The 20,352-nt window shown below is 43.9% G+C and overlaps 1 protein-coding gene across 5 annotated transcripts in view; it reads left to right on the forward strand.

Moving 5' to 3' along the window:
* ARHGAP26 (Rho GTPase activating protein 26) overlaps positions 1-20,352 on the forward strand; it is a 421,808-nt gene that overhangs the window by 108,371 nt on the left and 293,085 nt on the right. For all 5 annotated transcript variants that reach the window (XR_008298473.1, XM_015063297.3, XM_027042557.2 and 2 more), the window contains exons 4-6: positions 1,063-1,134; positions 6,622-6,723; positions 14,589-14,699. Coding sequence is in view for 4 of the 5 variants with exons in the window: in XM_015063297.3 (XP_014918783.2) it covers positions 1,063-1,134; positions 6,622-6,723; positions 14,589-14,699 (285 nt within the window). In the remaining variant the exon portion in view is untranslated. The remainder of the gene's footprint in view (positions 1-1,062; positions 1,135-6,621; positions 6,724-14,588; positions 14,700-20,352) is intronic.

A 20,352-nucleotide genomic window follows, 5' to 3' on the forward strand; every position in this document is an offset into this window, starting at 1 on the left:
GAATCTTCGAGCTGGAACAATCCAGCCTACTCATTTTGCACATTAGGAAATGAGAGCCCAGAGAGGTTAAATGCTTCGCCTGTGGTCACACAGTTGGCAGCCAGTCAAGAAATCATTCATTGATTTAGTCAATGAAAAATATTTGAGTGCTCCTTCGTTTCAGCACTCTTCTGTGTTTGGAGGAGAATGGCGGGCAAGTGAGCATTTATTTGCAAGATGGTGTGTGTGTGTGTGTGTGTGTGTGTGTGTACTGATAAATTAGAAAAATTTAGCTGGCTTATGTCTCCTGAAGAAAACACTTGGTGAGGTAGTGAGAAGTTTGCTTTGGAATATGCTGGTGATCAGGAAAGGCCTCCCTAAAGAGGTGACCTATAGGCCAAAACCTGAATTAGAATAAGAAATGAGTTGTCCACAAGAGAATTCAGGGATCCAGCGTCTGAGGAAATGGCTAACTGCCAAAACTTGGAAGTGGAACAAGTTTTGTTGCACTTGAGGTGCCTTGGGGTGATGGTATTGTTGCGTGCAGGACCTGATGGGATGAGTGCTTGGGGTGAAGGTGAGAGGCAGCCGTGGCCTGGAGGCACAAATGTCCTGATCCTAGTCCAGTACTGGTAGGAATACACAAAGTCCGGCTTAGAAGGTGTTCATGCCACTGCATGTCCACAGGTGTTTCTTGTTTTTAACCTAGACTCAATGTTGTTATGTCTAAAATATATCTACTTAAATGTAACTTGGTCAATTGGCCTTTACAAGAAGTCACTTAAGGCTGAAATTAAATCTTGCCCTGTCACCAGCTCCCCTCTCCCTTCATGTGGTTGCTTACCTTTTTAGAGGTCCTCACTGTAAAGAGTGAGTCACACATGGGAAGAATTCCGTGTTTGGAGATGATGACTAGATTTTGATCTGACGTGCTTTCAGTTCACGTATCGTGAACAGTCAACACCTGCACAGTGTTGCTTACTCAAATTTTAAAGTGAGACACGGGAGGAATTCTTAACTGATCATTGCTTTTGTGTTTACGTGTCCCCCCCAACTCCCCTGCTCTGTTTCTCTCCTCACCAGATTGAGAATGCCAGCGAGGTGCTCATCACTCCCTTGGAGAAGTTTCGAAAGGAGCAGATTGGGGCTGCCAAGGTGAGAATTACACAAGCTTTGTTCTTGGATTTTAGGGCAGCCTTGTTTTTGGATTTTATAGCGGATCATCTGTTATTCCCAAGTGTCTGAAGTAAGACTGAGTGTGGTCAAACCCCAGAGCAGTCATTCTAGCATTTTGTTACCTAATTGGTTTGTGCTAGTTCATAAATCATGCAAAGGTAGAAACCGTGCCTCCTTGTGTTAGTAGATACATCTGTGCTTGGACAACGGGCAATTGTATTTACTGTGGACACCCAGGACTCAGATCCTAGACTGGGTTGAAGATGGGGCCCTGAAGGGGTGGGGAGGGACACAGCTCATTTTTGCTAGTGTTTGAAAATGGGCCCTTTGTTGCTAGATCTTGACCTTTTTCAAGAGAAAGTGAAAAGTCATGGTTTTCTTTGAAATTTCCTAGTTTAAAAAAGTACATCTTTTACATTGTGCAGGTCAAAAAGCAGGACTGCTTCAACTCCTAGGTCCCAGTTTGTTAGCGCTGATGGCGAAGGACTGCAGCTAAAATTTGGCTGATTCTGTCAGTCCCTGAGAAGACTGTAAAGAGAATCTTGTTCATTTTTATTTTTTATTTATTATTGTTATTTTTTTTAACGTTTATTCATTTTTGAGAGACAGAGTATGAGTGGGGAAGGGGCAGAGTAAGAGGGAGACACAGAATCCGAAGCAGGCTCCAGGCTCTGAGCTGTCAGCACAGAGCCCGACGCGGGGCCCAAACCCACGAATGGCGAGATCATGACCTGAGCCGAAGTCGGATGTTCAACCGACTGAGCCACCCAGGCGCCCCTTGTTCATTTTTAAAAGGTAGATTCTCCCGGGTTCCCCTGCCCTGTGAGAAATCACCAGGAAATCCTAGCTAGTTTGACCTTCAGTAGAGTGTTAGAGGCCACCTGCAGGGAAAGTGTTTTCACTGGAATCAATGAAAGCAAAAGGATTTTTGACATTTTCTTCCTGTTTTTCTGGAACTGTGAATCCTTCAGCTGGTGCCACCTGCAGGGAGCTTTGGGCAACATCACTCACCTACTAGCATGCTTAGATTTTACTCAGTCGTGAAATGGCCTTGAGAAGTAGGTGCCTGTACGTGGGAGAAAGATAACTGAAATACAACAAAGTGGGATCTGTCTCCTCACCCCCCCTTCCCACCTAAGCACATCTGCTTCTGAAAACGAATATGATGAGGGTCTGCAAAGAAAATGTGCTGTTCAGTCAGGGTTCTTCAGAGGGATGGTTGACTGTAGTTTGAAGGACAGACCATAGCAAAGATTTTTCTTCCAGTTCTAAGTCAGTTTCTACTAGTTTTATCCTTTACATTTATGAAGATTAGAGCTCATGGGTTTTGTATCAGAGATTACGGAATATATAATTCAAAGGGAGTCTAATTCCACTAAGATTTTGAGTTTGCCATGAGTGTCCCTCCCTGGGTTCTCATGTGGGTAGGCTCAGGGACCTTCACTTTAGTGGCCTTGGGACTTGTACTTCCTGTTCATGATAATAGATGGCGGTGGCTCTGGACATTCTGAAGAGCTTTGAGACAGCAGCAGAGCAGACAGACCGCTTTATCGAGTTCTCTTTCCAAGAATCTTTTCAGCCTTCTGACTCTGGCCTCTGCCCTCAGCCCTGCCTCCGGGGTTCCTGAAAGCCCATAGTTGGCATAGAGGAGGAGCAGGATTCTGAGTGGACTACTCTTGGGTAATACTAGTGATCTTAATGATAGCAGCAGGTACTTTTCCAGAAGTGCGGTAGAGGTGGGGCTGTAGATGGTGAGAAGTAGGAGAATAAAAGAATTCAAATAAAATCATAGCTCATCAACATGTGTTGCCTCTCGCGTACTCTAATCTCTCCTTCTTAATAAACAGTGTAATGCCATTGGGGATGATTTCCCCTCCCTCTCCTTTGGTCATTTCTTTTTCTCATATACTTCCATTTATATCCTAGGATTGTGTACCTTTAAGAGAAAGCAAAGAAACAAACTCTTTACCAGGCAGTTTTGGGAGCAGACTGAAGAATACCTAAGAGCCAGCCAGGGCTCCTGAGCGGCCAAGTGGAAGTTTCTGAACTCTGCCTCTGTGGGGCTAAAATTACCCTTTCTCCCCATTCTGGTGCTGCTTCGGTTGCTGTAACAACCTGTTGCTACTTTGCAAGAAGCAGCATTTAGTGTTGGATGTGAAGGCTGCCAGGGAGGAGGACTCCTGGGCATTCTGCTACAGAGGTAGCTGGCCTGCAGCAGGTCATGACCCTGAGCTTGGCATAACCTTGACCCTATGTTTAGAATTCTGAGTTTGCAGCCGAGGTGCATTTGGAGCGCTGGGCACTGCAGTGAAAGTAAAACAGAAGTTAGAGAGCAATGGTGAGAGTGGGCCCTAACCTCACTGATGCCATTGGCATGTCAACTTGGGGAGTAGCTGAACCTCTTCATACCCATTTCCCGATCTGTAGAATGGAGACAGTGATAATAGTTACCTCCTAGAGTTCTTAGGAGGAAGACAAGCGAATGCAGGTAAGCGCTCAGAACAGTGCCTGTCGTATAGTCCTTTGATGTTAGCTGTTAGATTCAGTACACACAGTTCATTAATTAAAAAAAAAAAAATACATGAGCACTTACTCTGTGCCTGGCCCCAGGATGATGGAGAGCAAGTGTAGACTTACTGTGCTCATGGTGTGACTAGGGAGAACGACATGAAACAAAAAACTAATAAATAAACGTAATTCCTAATTGCGGTAGGTGCCATGAAGGCTTACCTTCACGGGCCAGTGGGGCATGGGAAGCAAGTGGTGTTCTTGATAAGGAAGAGGTATGTTCAGATGATGAGTCTGATGACTGCCAATACCACCATGGCTACTGTGATCACTGCCGCCATCATCATCTTTACTGAATTTTATTGTGCACTTTCTGTCTGCTGGGCCCTCTGCTAAGCACTGTCTATGGTTAATCTCATTTTATCCTAATAGGTCAATGAGGAGGTGGCTGTTTTTATTCCTATTTTGTTAGACAGCCTCTGAATTGAAAGAGGAAACCTGAACCTGAGCCCCCATCAGTTTATAGATGAGGGAACCCAGTTTTGGAGGGGGGCAGTGATTTGTTTAGAGTCAGTCCATGAGAAGTTGGGAATAACTTACAGGATTCTAACTCTGTCTTTTCTCCATTTAGCCACTGACAGTAGGTTCCCTGGGAGGCAAGCACCGCCTCCTACCTGAGTCAGTCATGAATACCACTCTTCCATCTTAAGAGTGTTATCTAAATCTTTGTAGAGTTACTCCCTGGCTGTCCTGTTGCTGTTTTTTTTCAGGACAGAACCGCTTCCCTTTCTCTTTAGCTCTGGCTGTCTTCTTGAACATGGAATGCGGCAGCTTGAATTGCCAAAAAGTCACAGAATGCTGGTGACTCATGTTCCCTGGCCTTTTCTCACCTCTGGCCAGCTGGGCTAGCCCAGCACAGGGTTCTCCTTGTGGGGCTTTCTGACAGGTTGCTGGAGTGGATCTGCAGGCCTAAGTGGAATGGGAGCCCCAGGTCAAAGTTGCCGGTTTCTACAAAGGAAAGAGTTGCTTGAGTCAATGTGTAGCCTGTACCCTTCCTCAAATTTGAAGGAGTAGTATCTCCCCAGGCTTTTTCCTCACTTGCTTCTGCATGTTGAGTTGTTCTTAGGTATAAGTAGTCTTTCAAGCAAAATTCAGATTTGTAGAGGTGGATACATGGCCGCTAAAAAGGGTATGTGATGACTGCCTGCTTTGAGAGGCTTAGAATTTCGCTTTTGACCAGATAAATAGTGTTCTGACATGGCCTGGGATTTCCGGGGCTTCAGGTGGGAGCTTCTTGGTGATTTCTGTCACCTGTCCCACTTAGGCTTGCCCAGTGTTCTGCCCAGAGCATTGGTACTGCTCTTGTGCTCTAGAAGCCTCCACCCTGTCCCTCATATGATTAGCAGGTCTTAGCTCACATTCTTGAGGAACCTGTCTGTGAACTGAGTGCACCTTATTTCCTTCATAGCACTTGTTGCAGTCTATAATTAAGCTATTTCTATGTTTTCTGGTTGATTGTCCTTCTACTTGAACATTCCCCCCATGAGGCTTGGGACCACTTCTACTTTGTATTTCCAGTGGCTTCAGGCGTCTGACACAGAGTGATTGCTTCTTCTATCTTTGTGGAATGAATGGAGATGTCTCTGCATTTCCTTACCTGGCTGCAAAAGTTTTTCTCCTCTTGGAGCCCTTGGAGTTGGAAAAAAATACTTGGTTTAGGTTCTGCCTGAGTAAGGAGTAAGAATAATGCGCTTAGTGAAGTTGATCCTGTCTTCAAGCCAGTGTCAGCCTTTTCCAGCCCCCTTGCTTGCCATCCCCCCCCCCAGCCCCCCAGAAAGTGGAAGGAAGAGAGACTGCCCGTGAACATGTGTCTCAAGTGCAGTTGAAGGGTGGGCTTTGGAGGCAGCCTGCCCTGACCTCGGATCACAGCTCTGTCACTATGACTTTGTACAAGTTAACCTCCATTTATCTAAGTTTTCTTCTCCGTAAAATGGGAGATACAAGTAGAATCTCAGTGACTCACTGATTTGGTGGGAAGGCAGGGATTATGTGTGTTATGATATTTATATTATTTTTCATTTTGAAAGTTATTAATGTAGGCAAATAAAAATTTCCCAAATGGAGGGAGAAAATCACCCATTATCCCATTTTCTTAACTTGATTATTTTTGTTTATCTTTCCATCTAATCTTTGTCTGTAGGTACATACATTCTATGTAGGATGCACCAAGTTCATATCATGATACTAATACTTTCCCTTACATTATGAACAGCTTGCCATATGACCACCTAGCCTTCCTAGTTCCATTTATTGGATGTCCCACCCTTTAATTATCTGAAACCCTGTATTTGGGCAGTGATGTGCTTTTGCCTTTTTGTTTCTTTTTATAACTGATGGTGCTGTGAACACATTTGTTGTCTTTGTTTTCATTTGAATTACTCTTCAGTTCAGAGACCCACATGTGTTCAGTATTGTGCCCAGGAGTATTTAGGTCTATATATTAAGTACTTTTTGACTGCTGTTAAAGCTGAATCTGCCCTTACCCTAGATTGGTCCGATTTAAGCTTTAATAGGTCTTACTGCTTTGGGATTAGCTTCATAGGTAACTTTGCTCCTTTATTTGGCCTTGAACATCCTTTGAATTAGAAATTAGACATTTCTCTTTCACAGTTGAGGTTCTTAGAAAGTGGAGTCCTGGCTTTGCCACTATTAAATACTGGTATTTACCTTGTCTCTGGCATTGTCTTCTGTGATAGACATTCATACCCGTCGGTCTGTGTGTTGATGGAGTGTTGGCTTGACTTAATATGCATTATTTGAAGAGAAGGAAGAGATGGGTAGTTGGATGTTCTGGGTCTGAAGGAATGGTGACCTATGGAATTGAGCCGGCAGGTCTTGACAAGGTTGCTTTTATTCCTGCAACATTTTACTCTTTCCCTCCTCTATTCTTTTTGCCAGGAAGCCAAAAAGAAGTATGACAAGGAGACAGAAAAGTATTGTGGCGTCTTAGAAAAACACTTGAATTTGTCTTCTAAGAAGAAAGAATCTCAGCTTCAGGAGGTAAGAAACTTCACTAATATCCTGAACAAGGTGTTTAATTTCTATGTGTTGCCTCAGAAACCCGGAGCTTGACCCTGATCCCTTATCAGATGCCTAATGCCTGGATTCCCTTTGTATCTTCACATCCACAACACTCCTTTTGTGGCTGTCCAACCTACCAGGTGGGCGGGGGCACATACTGCTGGTCAACGTCACTCACCTCCTTGTGGGGCAGCTGTGAGCACTGAAATGTACTTCTTCCTTTCAAACTGAAATTTTGTGTTTTCTTGTTTGTCTCACCCTTTACCTTGGTTCTGTACCCTATTGCTTTACTTTTTGACTTCCTGCCTTGTATCACTGATTGGAAAAGTCAGCATCTGAAACACTTTTTTCTTCCTCCAATATTATTGTTACTATTTTTAAAAAAAATATTTCCATTGGTACTTCACAGCAGTCTTCCTTCTTTTTCTTTGTTTCTCTCTCTCTCTCTCTCTCTCTGTCTCTGTCTCTGTCTCTTTTTCTTTAAGCAGGATTTTATTGCCATTCATATGTTTTATGCTTTGGTAACTTTGTTTCACAAGAGATAAATTATCTGGCCTGCCCTAGGACTTTCTGGATTGGCATGAAGAGTAATTCACTTGCAAAGATAAGTTAACTTTGCAACCATGGGTCTGTCATAATTCTCATTTAGTTCATGGAGACTTGCATGGTAAGGGAGTGGTTTCTGGAAGACCGAGCAGGTTAGTAGTGGAACTCCAAAGTTGACTACACAAATGTCATTTTATTTAACTCTTAACAATTTACTTCACGTTTCTCAGGTATGTGGTAAAGAGAGGTTGTGACTTCCAAGTTAGCCCCTCATTCTTTTTTTTTTTTTTAAGTTTTAAATATAAATCCCAGTTAATTAACATACAGTGTGGTATTAGTTTCAGATGTGCAATATAGTGATTCAGTGCTTTGATACATCACCCAGTGGTCATCACAGCAAGTGCACTCCTTAACCCCCATTGTCTATTTCACCCATCCCCCCACCTACCTCCCACCATGTAACCATCTGCTTGTTCTCTGTAGTTAAGAGTCTGTTTCTTGGCTTCTCTTTTTCCCTTTGCTCATTTATTTTGTTTCTTAAATACCATGAGTAGAATCATATGGTATTTGTCTTTCTCTGATTTATTTCACTTAGCGTTACACTCTGTATGTAGCTCCATCTGCATTATTGAAAATAGCAAGGTATCTTTTCTAATGCCCAAGTAATGCTCCATTGTGTGTGTGTGTGTATACCACATCTTTATCCGTTCATCATTCGATGGACACTTGTCAAGCTAGCCTTCATTCTTCCGTTTACTTTGTTTTTGAGCAAATACCATGCAGTGCTTCTGTCACATGCAAGTTAATATGGAGATCATATGGTTAAAGGATGAAAAATGAAGATAACATAGAGGAGATGGTGGAGTCTGAACCCCTCCCAACCCGATTTGTTGCACATCCTCACTTAGGAATGTCTTGCTCTCAGAGCCCTTTGCTTTGAAATGCGAGTTTAAACCAATTGTGTAAATGATGAAGAGGAGTCAACAACACTGCCAGCAACAAGTGTTTGTAATGGGCTTTGCAGATCAGTTCTTGGCCAGTCAGCCAGCTAATAGCAACTGAGTACTTGGTGTGAAAAGTAGAAAACACTAACCTATCCTGGAAGATTTCCTACCTGACTGGGGAAAAAGGAGCAAACACATGGGGAGGTGATTCTTGAAGGTAGCCTAGCTCCTCAGGTGAATCTTGTCAGATGTGCTGGAGGAGGCTAAAGAAAACCTATTTTCACTGGATCGTATATAAAGTACTTAATTCCGTGGACGGGATCCCAGCTGTGTGTGGGGTATGGGCACTGGAAGATGCCCAAGAATATGCAGTTATCCATGATAAATTAGGATCTGTCCTGATGCCCTCACTGTTTAGTGAGTTAGCCTTCTTAGAGTCATTAGATGTGGCCAGCTCTGCAGTTCCTAAGCAGTTAGGTGAGTCAGGGTCGTTGAGAGTTGAACAACTGTGTGATTGTTCTAGCACCTGTTGGTGTTGACGGGCCCATAGCACAGTTAGTCTGTGGGCATGGCATTCCCCAGTGTGAGGATGCTTTTCTGGTCTATTCTCTCCATGCCTGGATGCTGCTTCCTTGGTCTGGGATGACTGTAACATACTCTTTTAAAGCCATGCCAATATCCTCTCCCCCCAAGATAGTACAGTGTCAGCCCAGAGCACTGGCTGGGAAAGTGATACCTTACTTCAAGGCCTGCTGTTGCATGTTTTCACTGTGTGACCTGGGGCAAGTACTCACCTCTCTGATTTTTTAGTTCCATTTTTTGGTAAAACACAAAGTACCTGTTCTCTCTATTTCATGTATGGGGATGTGTGTTATGGCTGCTAAACAAATATAAAGTATTATCCCTATGACTGGCTCGTTCCTCCCCATTTCCCGTTCCCGAATTGAATGGTACTCTTCGTCACTGCATTGGCGTGTTCAGGCTAGTAAAAGAGAATACCATAGGTGAGGCAGCTTATAGAGACAGAAATTTAATTCTCACAGTGCTGGAGGTTAGGAAGGCCAGTATTGTAGCGCTGGCAGATTTAGCATCTGGTGAGATATTATAGATGACTCTTCTTCTTGTGGTGTCATGTGGTGAAAGGACCAAGGGAGCTCTCTGGGGTCTCTTTTATAAGGGCACTCATTCCATTCATGAGGACTCCACCCTTATGACCTGGTCATCTCCCAAAGGCCCCACCTCCATGTGCTGTCACATTGGAGCTTAGGTTTCAACATACGAATGTTGGCAGGGACACCAACTTTTACTCTATAGCCCTGACATTGTCAGTTACAGGTATTAGTGGGCATTTCTACATTACACTCTTTTGTGGTTCTTTGTGTGCTTGTCTTTGACCTCGTTACACTTTCTAAGTACTATGAGGGCAAGGAGTGGGCTGTAAGTCTTTAAGGTCCGGGTATTCTTGAGCATTGCTTTTTAGTAGTGCCTGAGCTGAATTAAATTGATAAAAATCTTATAACAACAAAAACAATACGATACTTTTCATTGACCACAACAATAAGGCCAGCAAATATTTACTGATGCTTATTTAGGTACTGTGTTAGGCACTTGGAATCTTCTCAAATCCTTATAACCACTCTGTGAGGGACAGATTTATTCCCTCGCCATTCAATAGCCTGCCTGTAGCTCGTCAGTGAGGTTGTGAACCCTGGCCCCTGACCCTGGAGCTCTTTTAACTCACTGTACTCTCCTAATTGCATCTTTACCTTGGGAGGGAGGGTTGTTGCTGGGCAGCTAGGCAGCCATTGTTATTCAATGCCAGTGTCATTGAGATAGGATTCACCACCTGAAGGAGGGACCTTGGTAATCTTCTGATTGAATCTACTGGAAATACATTTGAAGGAACTGGGTTCCTTGCAGAGGTCAAGGGATTTGTTCAAGGTCTTCCAGCTATTAAGTGATGATTTTCTCACATTTATTAAAAAAACAATTTGGGAATATTACCGGACACCTAGTGCACTTTTAATGAAATGTACTTTCTTTGAATACCCAGAATTCTTACCTAATTGCAGAGCTCTGAACTGAATACTTTGAAATTCTAGCCAATCCCTACATTTGGTGGATAAAATTATAGTGCAGTGATGTGGAATGACACTGCCATCTAGTGGATGATTATTTTGTAAATTAACTTTTTTTTCCCCAAGGGCTAAGAAGCTTTAAAGACAATATGCACTTAACAAATATTCATTGCATACTTCTGTGAGTCCATTCAGGTGTTGAGTGTATTGTGGGGAGTAAATGAATGATCGGCTTTCATGAACTTAGAGCCTAGGACAGTGTTTGTTTTCCAAGAAGCATAGAGTGGTTGATGCATCTCAGACAAGCTGGTAGATGAACCATTTCTCAAGTAACAAGCAGGGAAACCATCTTGAGTGGCTTGCCAGGTGGGCTGGACTCCTGGCCTACCAGTCCATTGCAGGGTGGGGGGGGAGGGTGTCTAATGATGTGAAGAACTCTATGGCCCAGGTGAGCAAAGGCATTGGCAAAAGAAACCTACCATTCTTTTTTTTTTTTAATTAAAAAAATTTTTTTTAAAAATGTTTGTTTGTTTTTGAGAGTGAGAGAAAGACAGTGTGAGAGGGGGAGGGGCAGAGAGAGAGAGAGACACAGAATCTGAAGCAGGCTCCAGGCTCTGAGCTGTCAGCACAGAGCCCGACGGGGAGCTCAAACTCAGAGATTGTGAGATCATGACCTGAGCTAAAGACGGACAACCAGCCAACTGAGCCACCCAGGCGCCCCAAGAAACCTACCATTCTAATTGGATTTCTTCTTCTCTTTCCTGTGGAAATGCATTGAGTTATGCATTTCTTCTGAGAACTGGATCACTGATGGCCACGTAGAGATCAATTTATTGATTCCTTAAGCATCTCTTGAATGCTTACTATGGGCCAGGCAATGTTCTGGAAGCTGGGATAGAAAAGTGGAAAAATGAGACAAAGTCTTTGCTCTCATTGACATTCTATTGCAGTAGGTGAGCCACAGGCAGAGAAAAGCATTGAAAATAATTTTACATAGTGATAAGGAAATAAATTGGGGGGTAGGTTACCCCAGCGCTTTTTACCTTATATACATTAACATGGTCACTAAAGCCTTTTCTAAAGAGGTTAACAAATGAATTGAAACTAGAAGGATGAGAAGGACCACTAAGAGAAAAGCTAGGACGCTATTCTTGAAGTTGTGCGTGTATTGGGGTGCCTGGCTGGCTCAGTCAGTGGCGCATACAACTCTTGAGCTCAAGGTTGTGTGTTTGAGGCCCACACTGGGTGTAGAAATTATTTAAAAATAACATATTTTAGGGGTACCTCAGGACCTATTTGGTTAAGGGTCAAACTCTGGATTTCAGCTCAGGTCATGGCATCAAGGTTTGTGGGATCGAGCCCGGCCTCAAGGCTTCGCACTATCAGCGCAGAGTCTGCTTGGTAATCTTTTTTTGTCTCTCTCTCTGCCCTTCCTCTGCGCTTGCTCCCGCTCCCTCTGTCTCTCTGTCTCTCTCTCACATAAAGTATTTTTTAAGAATTGTGTGTCATAAAAATCTGAATTACTGGGTCATGAAATAGAATAGAGGAAGCTAGAACAGAGGAAAATTATAAGGCATGTTTTTTGGGTCATAATGTAAAAGTTTCTTATGGTGCCTTAAAGTTTTAAAAAACTGAATATTTAGGAGAAGAGGTTTGCAAGCAGAAGGAACACCAATTGCAAAGTATTTGGAATGTTAGGGGGAAGGGAGTCAATCTGGGAGGCTGGAGTACAGGGAAGATTCATTGGTGGGGGCTGGGATGCAGGGAGGTGGGAGGCAGGTCACACAGGGTCTTGCAAACCATGTTTGAGACAGAGGGAGACTGAGCCTGAGTGGGGGCAGAGAGAGAGGGAGGCACAGAATCTGAAACAGGCTCCAGGCTCCGAGCTGTCAGCACAGAGCCCGATGCGGGGCTCCAACCCACGAACCGTGAGATCATGACCTGAGCCGAAGTCAGACACTTATCCGACTGAGCCACCCAGGCACCCCCTTCTGATTCCAGTTTTAAGAAAGCTCTTCTGTCTGCTGGGTGCAGGCTGGATTGGGGTGGGGGAGAGAAAGAAAACAGGGAGACTAGTTAGGAAAGGAGTTTAGTCACCCCGAGACCCATGGTTGACTTAGGTGGGGAGGAGCTGAAGCCCATCTGTCTGAAGGGCTTGGTGGTAGTAACAGCAGATGTGCACATAGCCCTTTTTGGCTTTCAAATTGTTCACATCCTTTAGCTCATTTTCTCACAAGGGTGGATACTACCTCCAGGTGTGGGAAAGAGCCCCAGAGAGGATAAGTGACTTGAGTAGGTCTCTCCAGCTAGAAAATGATAGAACTGCGAGTCCAACCCAGATGTTTGGGCTGTTAGCTCCCTGACTGATGCCGGGCTCTGCTGTCTGTCTCCTAGGAGTTTCCTCCATTGCTGCCAAACGGCAGGAGCCACGTTGCAAATTTCCAGAATGACCCTTTCTTGAGTTGGAGTGTCAGTTGGCAAGCCTGAGCAAGGAGGATGTTTGAGGTGTGTGGGTGGTCAGGGGAAGTGGATGCATCCCTGGTGTAAGTGTGTTGGATTTGCAGTATGAGGAAATTAGAGGCTGCAGGAGCATATGGGGCTTAGCTGGCAGGAGTCCAGGTGGAAGGGATCAGCCCAGTGGTCTGAAGAGCCACACCTGGGGAAGGAGGGTACAGCACTTTCTGAAACTGGGCCTCCAAATAAAGATCTCTCAGTCCGCAGATACCAGCTTCCCCTGCTTAGAGGCTTATAAAATACCCCCAAGTTTAGCCATTCGGTTTGTGTGTGTGTGTGTGTGTGTGTGTGTGTGTTTTGGTTGCCTCCCCACCCAGCACTTAGCCAATTAGCTTCTGTGTGTTAATATGTTGACCTAGGAGGAAGTTGCTCACAGGAGAATTGAATGGGCTGTTTGTGCTTTACCAGGGTTTGTAATTTTCTGTTTATGGACATAATTATTTAGAATCTCTTTGCTTCCCTATGTTTTGAGTTCCATGAAGGGAAGTTCTTTTTGTGCATGATGGTTGAATGAATAATGATTTGCCACGTTCTTTAGATAGAAAGATAGCAGTGTCATATTTGGTGTAATGGGTGATATGTCCCCAGTTTCCTCTGCAGGGATCTTGACAAAGGAACACTGGAAGAGGTATTTCTTTGGGGGCTTTGTCTGTCTCTGTGAAGTATGTTATAGAATGGTTTCTCACCCCTTCACTTCTAAAGAAGGCAGATGTTTGTTTCCCACTACCAGGATATTCATTTTTGTTAAAAAATCTTAAGGGGCGCCTGGGTGGCTCAGTTGGTTAAGTGTCCAGCTCTTGATTTTGGCTCAGGGGCACGATCTCACGGTTTGTGAGTTTGAGCCCCAGTTGGGCTCTGTGCTCACAGTGCGTAGCCTGCTTGGGATTCTCTGTCCCCCTCTGTCTGCCCTCCCCCTGCTCGTGCGTACTCTCTCTAAAAAATAAGTGGATAAAATTTAAAAAAATACTAATATTTTTTGTCATTGAGATGTGCCTTCACTGTTGAGGTACTTAATAGCATCTTGTTATTCTACCGAGGCTCATTTTCTCCCCTGCTGTCTATATCCTGCATCAGTGGTTTTATTGTACGCATGTGTGGGCCTATGCAGCACCCCCTCTGCATGGACGGAGAGAGGAGGCTTAGATGGAATAGTGTAATTACTCTGCCGAAGTAAACTGACAGTTGGTCCCTTGACAAACAAGAAAATAGTTGAAACTCAAGTGGAAATGTCCTTTCCTGAAGGCCCCTGCCCTCTAACAGCTGGTTTTGTTCATTCCTAATGGGATGGGGAGAACCCTGCAGGTTTTCTTTTTTTCTCCTTAAAAATCTATCTTCTTTAGAACCCAGGTCTGCCCCTGGGTGTGGGAAGACGGTACAGCCTCCTAGTTTAAAGATGATCAAGGGTCTTGGAGGCAGATCCACAAGCACAAAAATCCCAACTCTGCCCTGTACTGGCTGCTTCAGGTTCCTTAATGTTAGCAGACATCATTTTCCTCCTGTCACTTAGAGGTAATGAGAATATCTTCTTTTTAGGAATTGGATGAGGATTAAGTCACTATAGTGAATGAGGAGCGAATAATGTCACGTAATATATGTATACCTAAGGACATGGTGCCTAGGACATTGTCACTAGTCTTAGGTCTGTTTCATGCTGTCTGAATTGTGTATAAAAACCATCTCCAAGGAATTTTGTGGCCTGCTTGCTGAATGCTCTCCTTGCGTAGTGACTTGACTTTCCTCTTAAATTCTGTCTTGTTTGCAGGCAGACAGCCAAGTGGACTTGGTCCGGCAGCATTTCTATGAAGTATCCCTGGAGTATGTCTTCAAGGTGCAGGAAGTCCAAGAGAGAAAGATGTTTGAGTTCGTGGAGCCGGTAAGTAGATGCTCAGGGTTTAATGGTATACCCAGACTTTGACCTCCAGCCCTCATTCCACTGCCTAGATTACAAAATGCTCTAAGTTGCTGATGAAGAGGTTGATCAGCCCTGGTACTGTGCCTTCTGCTAAGCCACAGTGCTTTGTCAGTCTGTCTACCCTGGACTGTCCCCTGTGGCCATTCTTGGGCAAACTGAGCAGAAGTGATAGTGCTTCCTCTGACCCTGCTGTGTTGTGCTAATTGGTTTCTAGGTGGAAGTAGGGCAGGGGGAGGAGTGTTCATCTTGCCCAACAGTAGTGATTACACCTTAACTTTCCACCTCCCACCCCCTTCCTTTCTCCCTCAAATAATCCAAACGTAGTAGTTGCCCAAGGAAAAAGGGGAATGTACATGATACTTTCCTCTTTTTGTCTGCGGAGTTCAAAGCCCCTCCACGCTCCTTCCGTGCATTAAAAGGTGCTATATAAAGTGATTTCTCACTGTAGTTGGTTATAACCGAGTGGCAGGGAGAGAAAGGTTGTAGTGTGCAAACCAGTCTGGCTTTAGTTGAGGCCACTAGCATGGGTGTGGCTTTGTGCAGTGGTAGTGCTGCCCTGCCCTTGTGTTGCACTCAGAATGCACAGTACAAAAATGTCATGGAAACACTGAGAGAACACGTGGGCCTCGATTTCAAACTCGTGCAGACCTTGCATTTTTCACTAAAAATGAAGCCTCTGATTTAGACCCAAGCCTGGAGTCTCTCTAGAAGTAAGACTCTTACCTACCTAGATTTCAGAAAGTGATTTTCTTAAGCAAACAATAAAACTATAAGAAATGGAGAGAAAATAACCACTTGTTTTAGTAAAGAGTGGTCTGTGCTCCATTTCTAATTCATAAAATTTTGGGATGCTTTTTAGGGATGTGAACTTGGTAATAGTTTTATCAGACTCTGGTGGCTTTGGAATCTGATACTTAGATTTTTTTTTTTTTTTTTTTTTTACTGTATTGGAACTAGGATTTTGAGCTTTCCTTCTCAGCCACCTCATCTGGCAAATTCTTCTTTTTAAAAAATAATTATTTTTGCAAGAGCGCAAGTGGGGAAAGGGCAGAAAGAGGGGGACAGAGGATCCAAAGTGGGCTCTGCACTGATAAGCTGACAGCAGTGAGCCTGATGTGAAACTCGAACTCCCGAACTGTGAGATCATGATCTGAGCAAAATCAGACGCTCAAGTGACTGAGCCACCCAGGCACCCCTGGCAAATTCTTTAATATCCTTAATTACCTCAGTCTTCTTATGTGAATATTGGAAACTTGAGAGCCAGCTTCCTGTCTAGTAGTGGTCTCTATCACAGTCTCCTGTCAAAATCCCCTTGTTTTTGCAGTCTGTGTCGTGGGGGAGGCCATCCTACAGAGAAAATGAGCTTATTGATTTCCTTGCTTAGGACACAGAGGTGTTAAAGCCAGCTTTTCAGCGAAAGGTTTACTGAAGCCTATTTCCTGTGGTCTGGGCAGGCATTCAAATGCTGTCACAGAATTAGCATTGGGTGTTTTTTAATTGATTTTACCAGAATTTCTAGAGGAAAACAACAGTGATTGTAATAGTCTTTAGGTGCACAATGATACTATTCTACAATTGCTTGCTTTTTTAAAAAAAATTTTTTTTTTTTTTAACATTTATTTATTTTTGAGACAGAGAGAGACAGAGCATGAACAGGGGAGGGGCAGAGAGAGAGGGAAACACAGAATCTGAAACAGGCTCCAGGCTCTGAGCTGTCAGCACAGAGCCCGACGCGAGGCTCGAACTCACGGACCGTGAGATCATGACCTGAGCCAAAGTCGGACGCTTAACCGACCGAGCCACCCAGGCTCCCCGACAATTGCTTGCTTTTGATGTCTTGGGTTTTCATTGGCTTATCTTACTTCTTTGAGGTATTTTTGTTGTTCTTGTTGTCCCCTTGTATCTCCCAGTAGGTGTTCCTCGTGAATCAGATACTGTGTCTGTAAGCTTTTGCTGGGTAACAACACATAACCTCTTGGAGCAGTAGACATTGATTTCTCATGAATGTGTGGGTTTCAGCCCAGCTAAGGCTGGACTTGGCCTGATGACTGCTGATCTAGGTGGGCTAGATCTAGGTGGGCTGATCTAGGTGGGCTTTCCTCTTCCTCCTCCTCCTCTTCCTTTTCCTTTTCCTTTTCCTCTTTTTTTTTTTTCTTTTTTTTTAAAGAAACCTGCAAGGAACAATCCTTCTAGTTCCTGACTCCCATTTGTAGTATATCCATATCTTGAGTGTTTGAGAGGCAGTAAAACATCACTGGTAAGGGCTCCAGAGCCAGACTGCTTAAACTGAAATCTCAGCCCAGCCATTCTAGCTGTGTGTTCTTGGGTTACTTAGTTCTCTGAGCCTTAGTTTCCTCATCTGCAAAAGGAGTAAAATAATACCACCTATCCTATAAAGATGTTAAGAGGAATCAGTTTCCTCATGTATGATGCTTAGAATGGAGCTAACCTAAATGGCACCCAGGTAGCAATTACTTTTTTATTCTAAGATAGAGGAATATCTAAGCTTCAGTCACCCAGGGTCTCCTCTGATGAGCACATGCGACAAGTGCCAATATTAACGGGGCCTGCCTGTTTTAATCTAAAAAGTCTTGGTGAATCTGAAAGCGTTTACCTCCTGAATACCAGGGAAATGGCTGAAGATCCCGCTGCTGTGTCTGAGGAGTTCAAAGCCTCATTTGGGAAGCAAGATGGATGTAGTAGAGAGGTCGCCAAGGTAGCAAGCAGTGCAGTAGCAGGTTGGACAGGAGGGAGGATATGGGGAAGTGCCTGAGGGATGTAAAGAGTGGAAAACCTTTGCGGTTTGCAGATGTTTCGTAGGCCGTGCACTGAGGCACCTGGAGAGCTAATAAACAACGATTTCTGGCCCCTTATTAGAATGAAGAGAAAGTGATAGGAACTTGCCCAAAGTGAAATTAAATGAGTGGTTGAGAGGCTGGATGTCAAATTCGCATGTTCACTCCTTTTACAGAAGTTCTCGTTTCTCGACCCACCAGTTTATGGGCTGGTCAGTGCTTCAGGAGCTATGGATAGTGGGAGAGATTGATCAAAACACCACCGATTAGATCAGTGGTTGTCAAAGTCTTCGAAATGCAGACTCTCGGGCTCTAGCCGAGACCCCGAAATTGGGGGTGGGGCCCAGTAATCCCTATTTCACCAACCCTCTATGGCGATTGTGTCACACATTTAAGTTTGAACCCCTGGCTGAGATTGTACAGAAGACCATGAAATAACAATTGAGGATTAGGTCAAACTGTGTCGTACACTAAGAATCACTTCACCCCCATACGGCCGTCCAACCCTTATACTATCTCTGAGGGTAGGTAATTGCTGCTTTATATCTGTTTTCAGATGGGGAAATGGAAGCACATTTATTCCCTAAGGTGACATCTGCTACCTGGCAGAACTGGAATGGTCTGGTTGTTAGTCTGTACGAAACAGTATTTGATTGCTTACAGGTGGAAAGGAAACCAGCAGGAAATTTACTGAACTAAATTGCTGGGGCACCTGGTGTGGATATTCATATTTTGCGTTGGTTGTAGTCAGGGTTGTAGTTGGTTTCCAGCCTTTCAAGGGACCTCTGTGCATATTGACTATGTTCATTTGTTTCTTACAAAGTAACTTCAAGTACTAGGATGTTATTGACCTTCAGAAAAAGAAGCAAGATTTGAGTATTCCAAAGAAGAAAATTCAGACTTCTGGGATCTAAACCATATTTTCTTGTGTGTGCCCTAGAAGCCTGTATTTTCTTATTGAAGTACTAAATGTTCTGGAGATTTTGGGTTGCAGATAATGACCTACTCCCTTCTTGAGGATGAAGCCACATTCCCTGAGTTTTCATAATGGAAAGTAATCTAGTGCTGAGGAGAGCTCATTCCCTGCATTCATCAGGCACTGCATCTTCTGAGATGTATCTTGTAAATACTTTTTGGTGCTGTACCTTCCTGCCCTTGGTCTTCTGCCCCAGTGCAGGTCTTCATTTTCCCTTTGATTTGTTGGATCCTTTCTTGGGCTTCCCCCTTCCCCAGTTGGATCTGGACACTGACACTACAGTGCATCTCGTAACACATCAGTCTGAGTATATCTGTCTTGCTGAACAGGCATCCTGTCAGCATGCCTGTGCTGAGTTCTCATAGTTGTAGAGGCTGGAAGTCCAAGATCAAGGTGTCAGCAGAGCCATGCTCCCTCTGAAACCTGTAGGAAAATGATTTTTCCTTCCTTCTAGCTTCTGGTAGTTTGCTGGCAGTATTCGGCATTCCTTGCTGTAAAGGTGCTCTAAAGGTGTCTTCTCTCTGTGTGTTTCTCTGTCCGAATACTGTATCCCCTTTCTATGAGGACACCGTTCATTTTATATCAGGGCCTACTGGCTAACATTAACTTGATTACCTTCATAAGGACTAGTTCCAAATAAAATCACATTCTGAGCTACTGGGGTTAGGACTTTAACATAATTTTGTTTTTTTGTTGGGGTAGGGGAACACAATTCAGCCTATAACAATAGCTTTGTTGTATGAATGGAAACCATCTAAATTTAGCAGATCGTCCGGAATGATGCAGCTGTCACTAAATGAAGCAGTTACATTTTTACTTACTTAAAAAATACATATAGCTTATGTTGTCTGGTAGGAAATAGAAATAGATTTTTCTTACTTTCTGAGGAAAACAAGGACGGGGGAAGGAGGCAGAGGGAGGTGGAGAAGGTCTTTCTTTGGTATTTCCTTTGTCATGCTGTGATTTTGCATTGCTGACTGTTCAGGGGAGAGTCTGTGTGGATGTGCTGCTTCTCTGCCAGCCAAGGTGGGGCTCCAAGGAGCTTGTCTCCTGTGGGTTTGAGTACAAGAATTCCTTTGAGGCAGACAGATGATCCCATCTCTGGGGTCTTTCTGTGGGTCTCGCCCGCCCACTGGGAAGTGGTCTTTCATTTCCCACTGGGTGATAGATTCAAAGGTTCATGCATTGTGTGGGGAGGGGATGTCAGAAGGTGGGGGTGGGGTGGGGAAGAGATATGTTGCCAGGGGAGGAGGGAAGTGGGCCAAAGTTAACAATATCTATGGAATCATTTCCCATCGACGAATGGACAATGAAGCATAACACCAAAGGAAGTGAGAACCAAAATAAATACTAGTAACTTTCTGCCTTTGGAGCACTTGTGTGCACGTCCAGGTGGTGTGTTCGTGAGCTTCTGGAGTGTGTTTAATTACATTTGGCGTGAGAGGCCCTGTTGACTTTAAGTGGAAGATAAATCAGAGTTAATAGGAGGAATGACTTTAGAATTAGCTGCTTATCTTCTGCATTGCTCTCCAGGAGAAGATGGTTCAGTGCCTTGGAAAATTGATGGGCGGAGCATTCAGTGACAGGTGGGGTGGGGGAGTGGGGGAAGGAAGAGATCAGAAAAAACAGTTTTCATTGTGAACACTGACACTAGGTTTGGCTTAAGAGCTCCTTCTTTATTACTGGAGCCTTCCAGGAGGAAAATCATGAGCTTTCCTCCCCAAAATGTATTTTATATAGAGTGAGATCAAAAGCTTCTATCATCTTTGAAGAAAAGAATTCATTATTAGTCTTTGGTGATTCTGTGTGGTGTACCACCCTTTAATTGATTTATGTTAGTGAT

The sequence above is a fragment of the Acinonyx jubatus genome, chromosome A1, assembly GCF_027475565.1.
Source record: "Acinonyx jubatus isolate Ajub_Pintada_27869175 chromosome A1, VMU_Ajub_asm_v1.0, whole genome shotgun sequence".
Lineage (NCBI taxonomy): Eukaryota > Metazoa > Chordata > Mammalia > Carnivora > Felidae > Acinonyx > Acinonyx jubatus.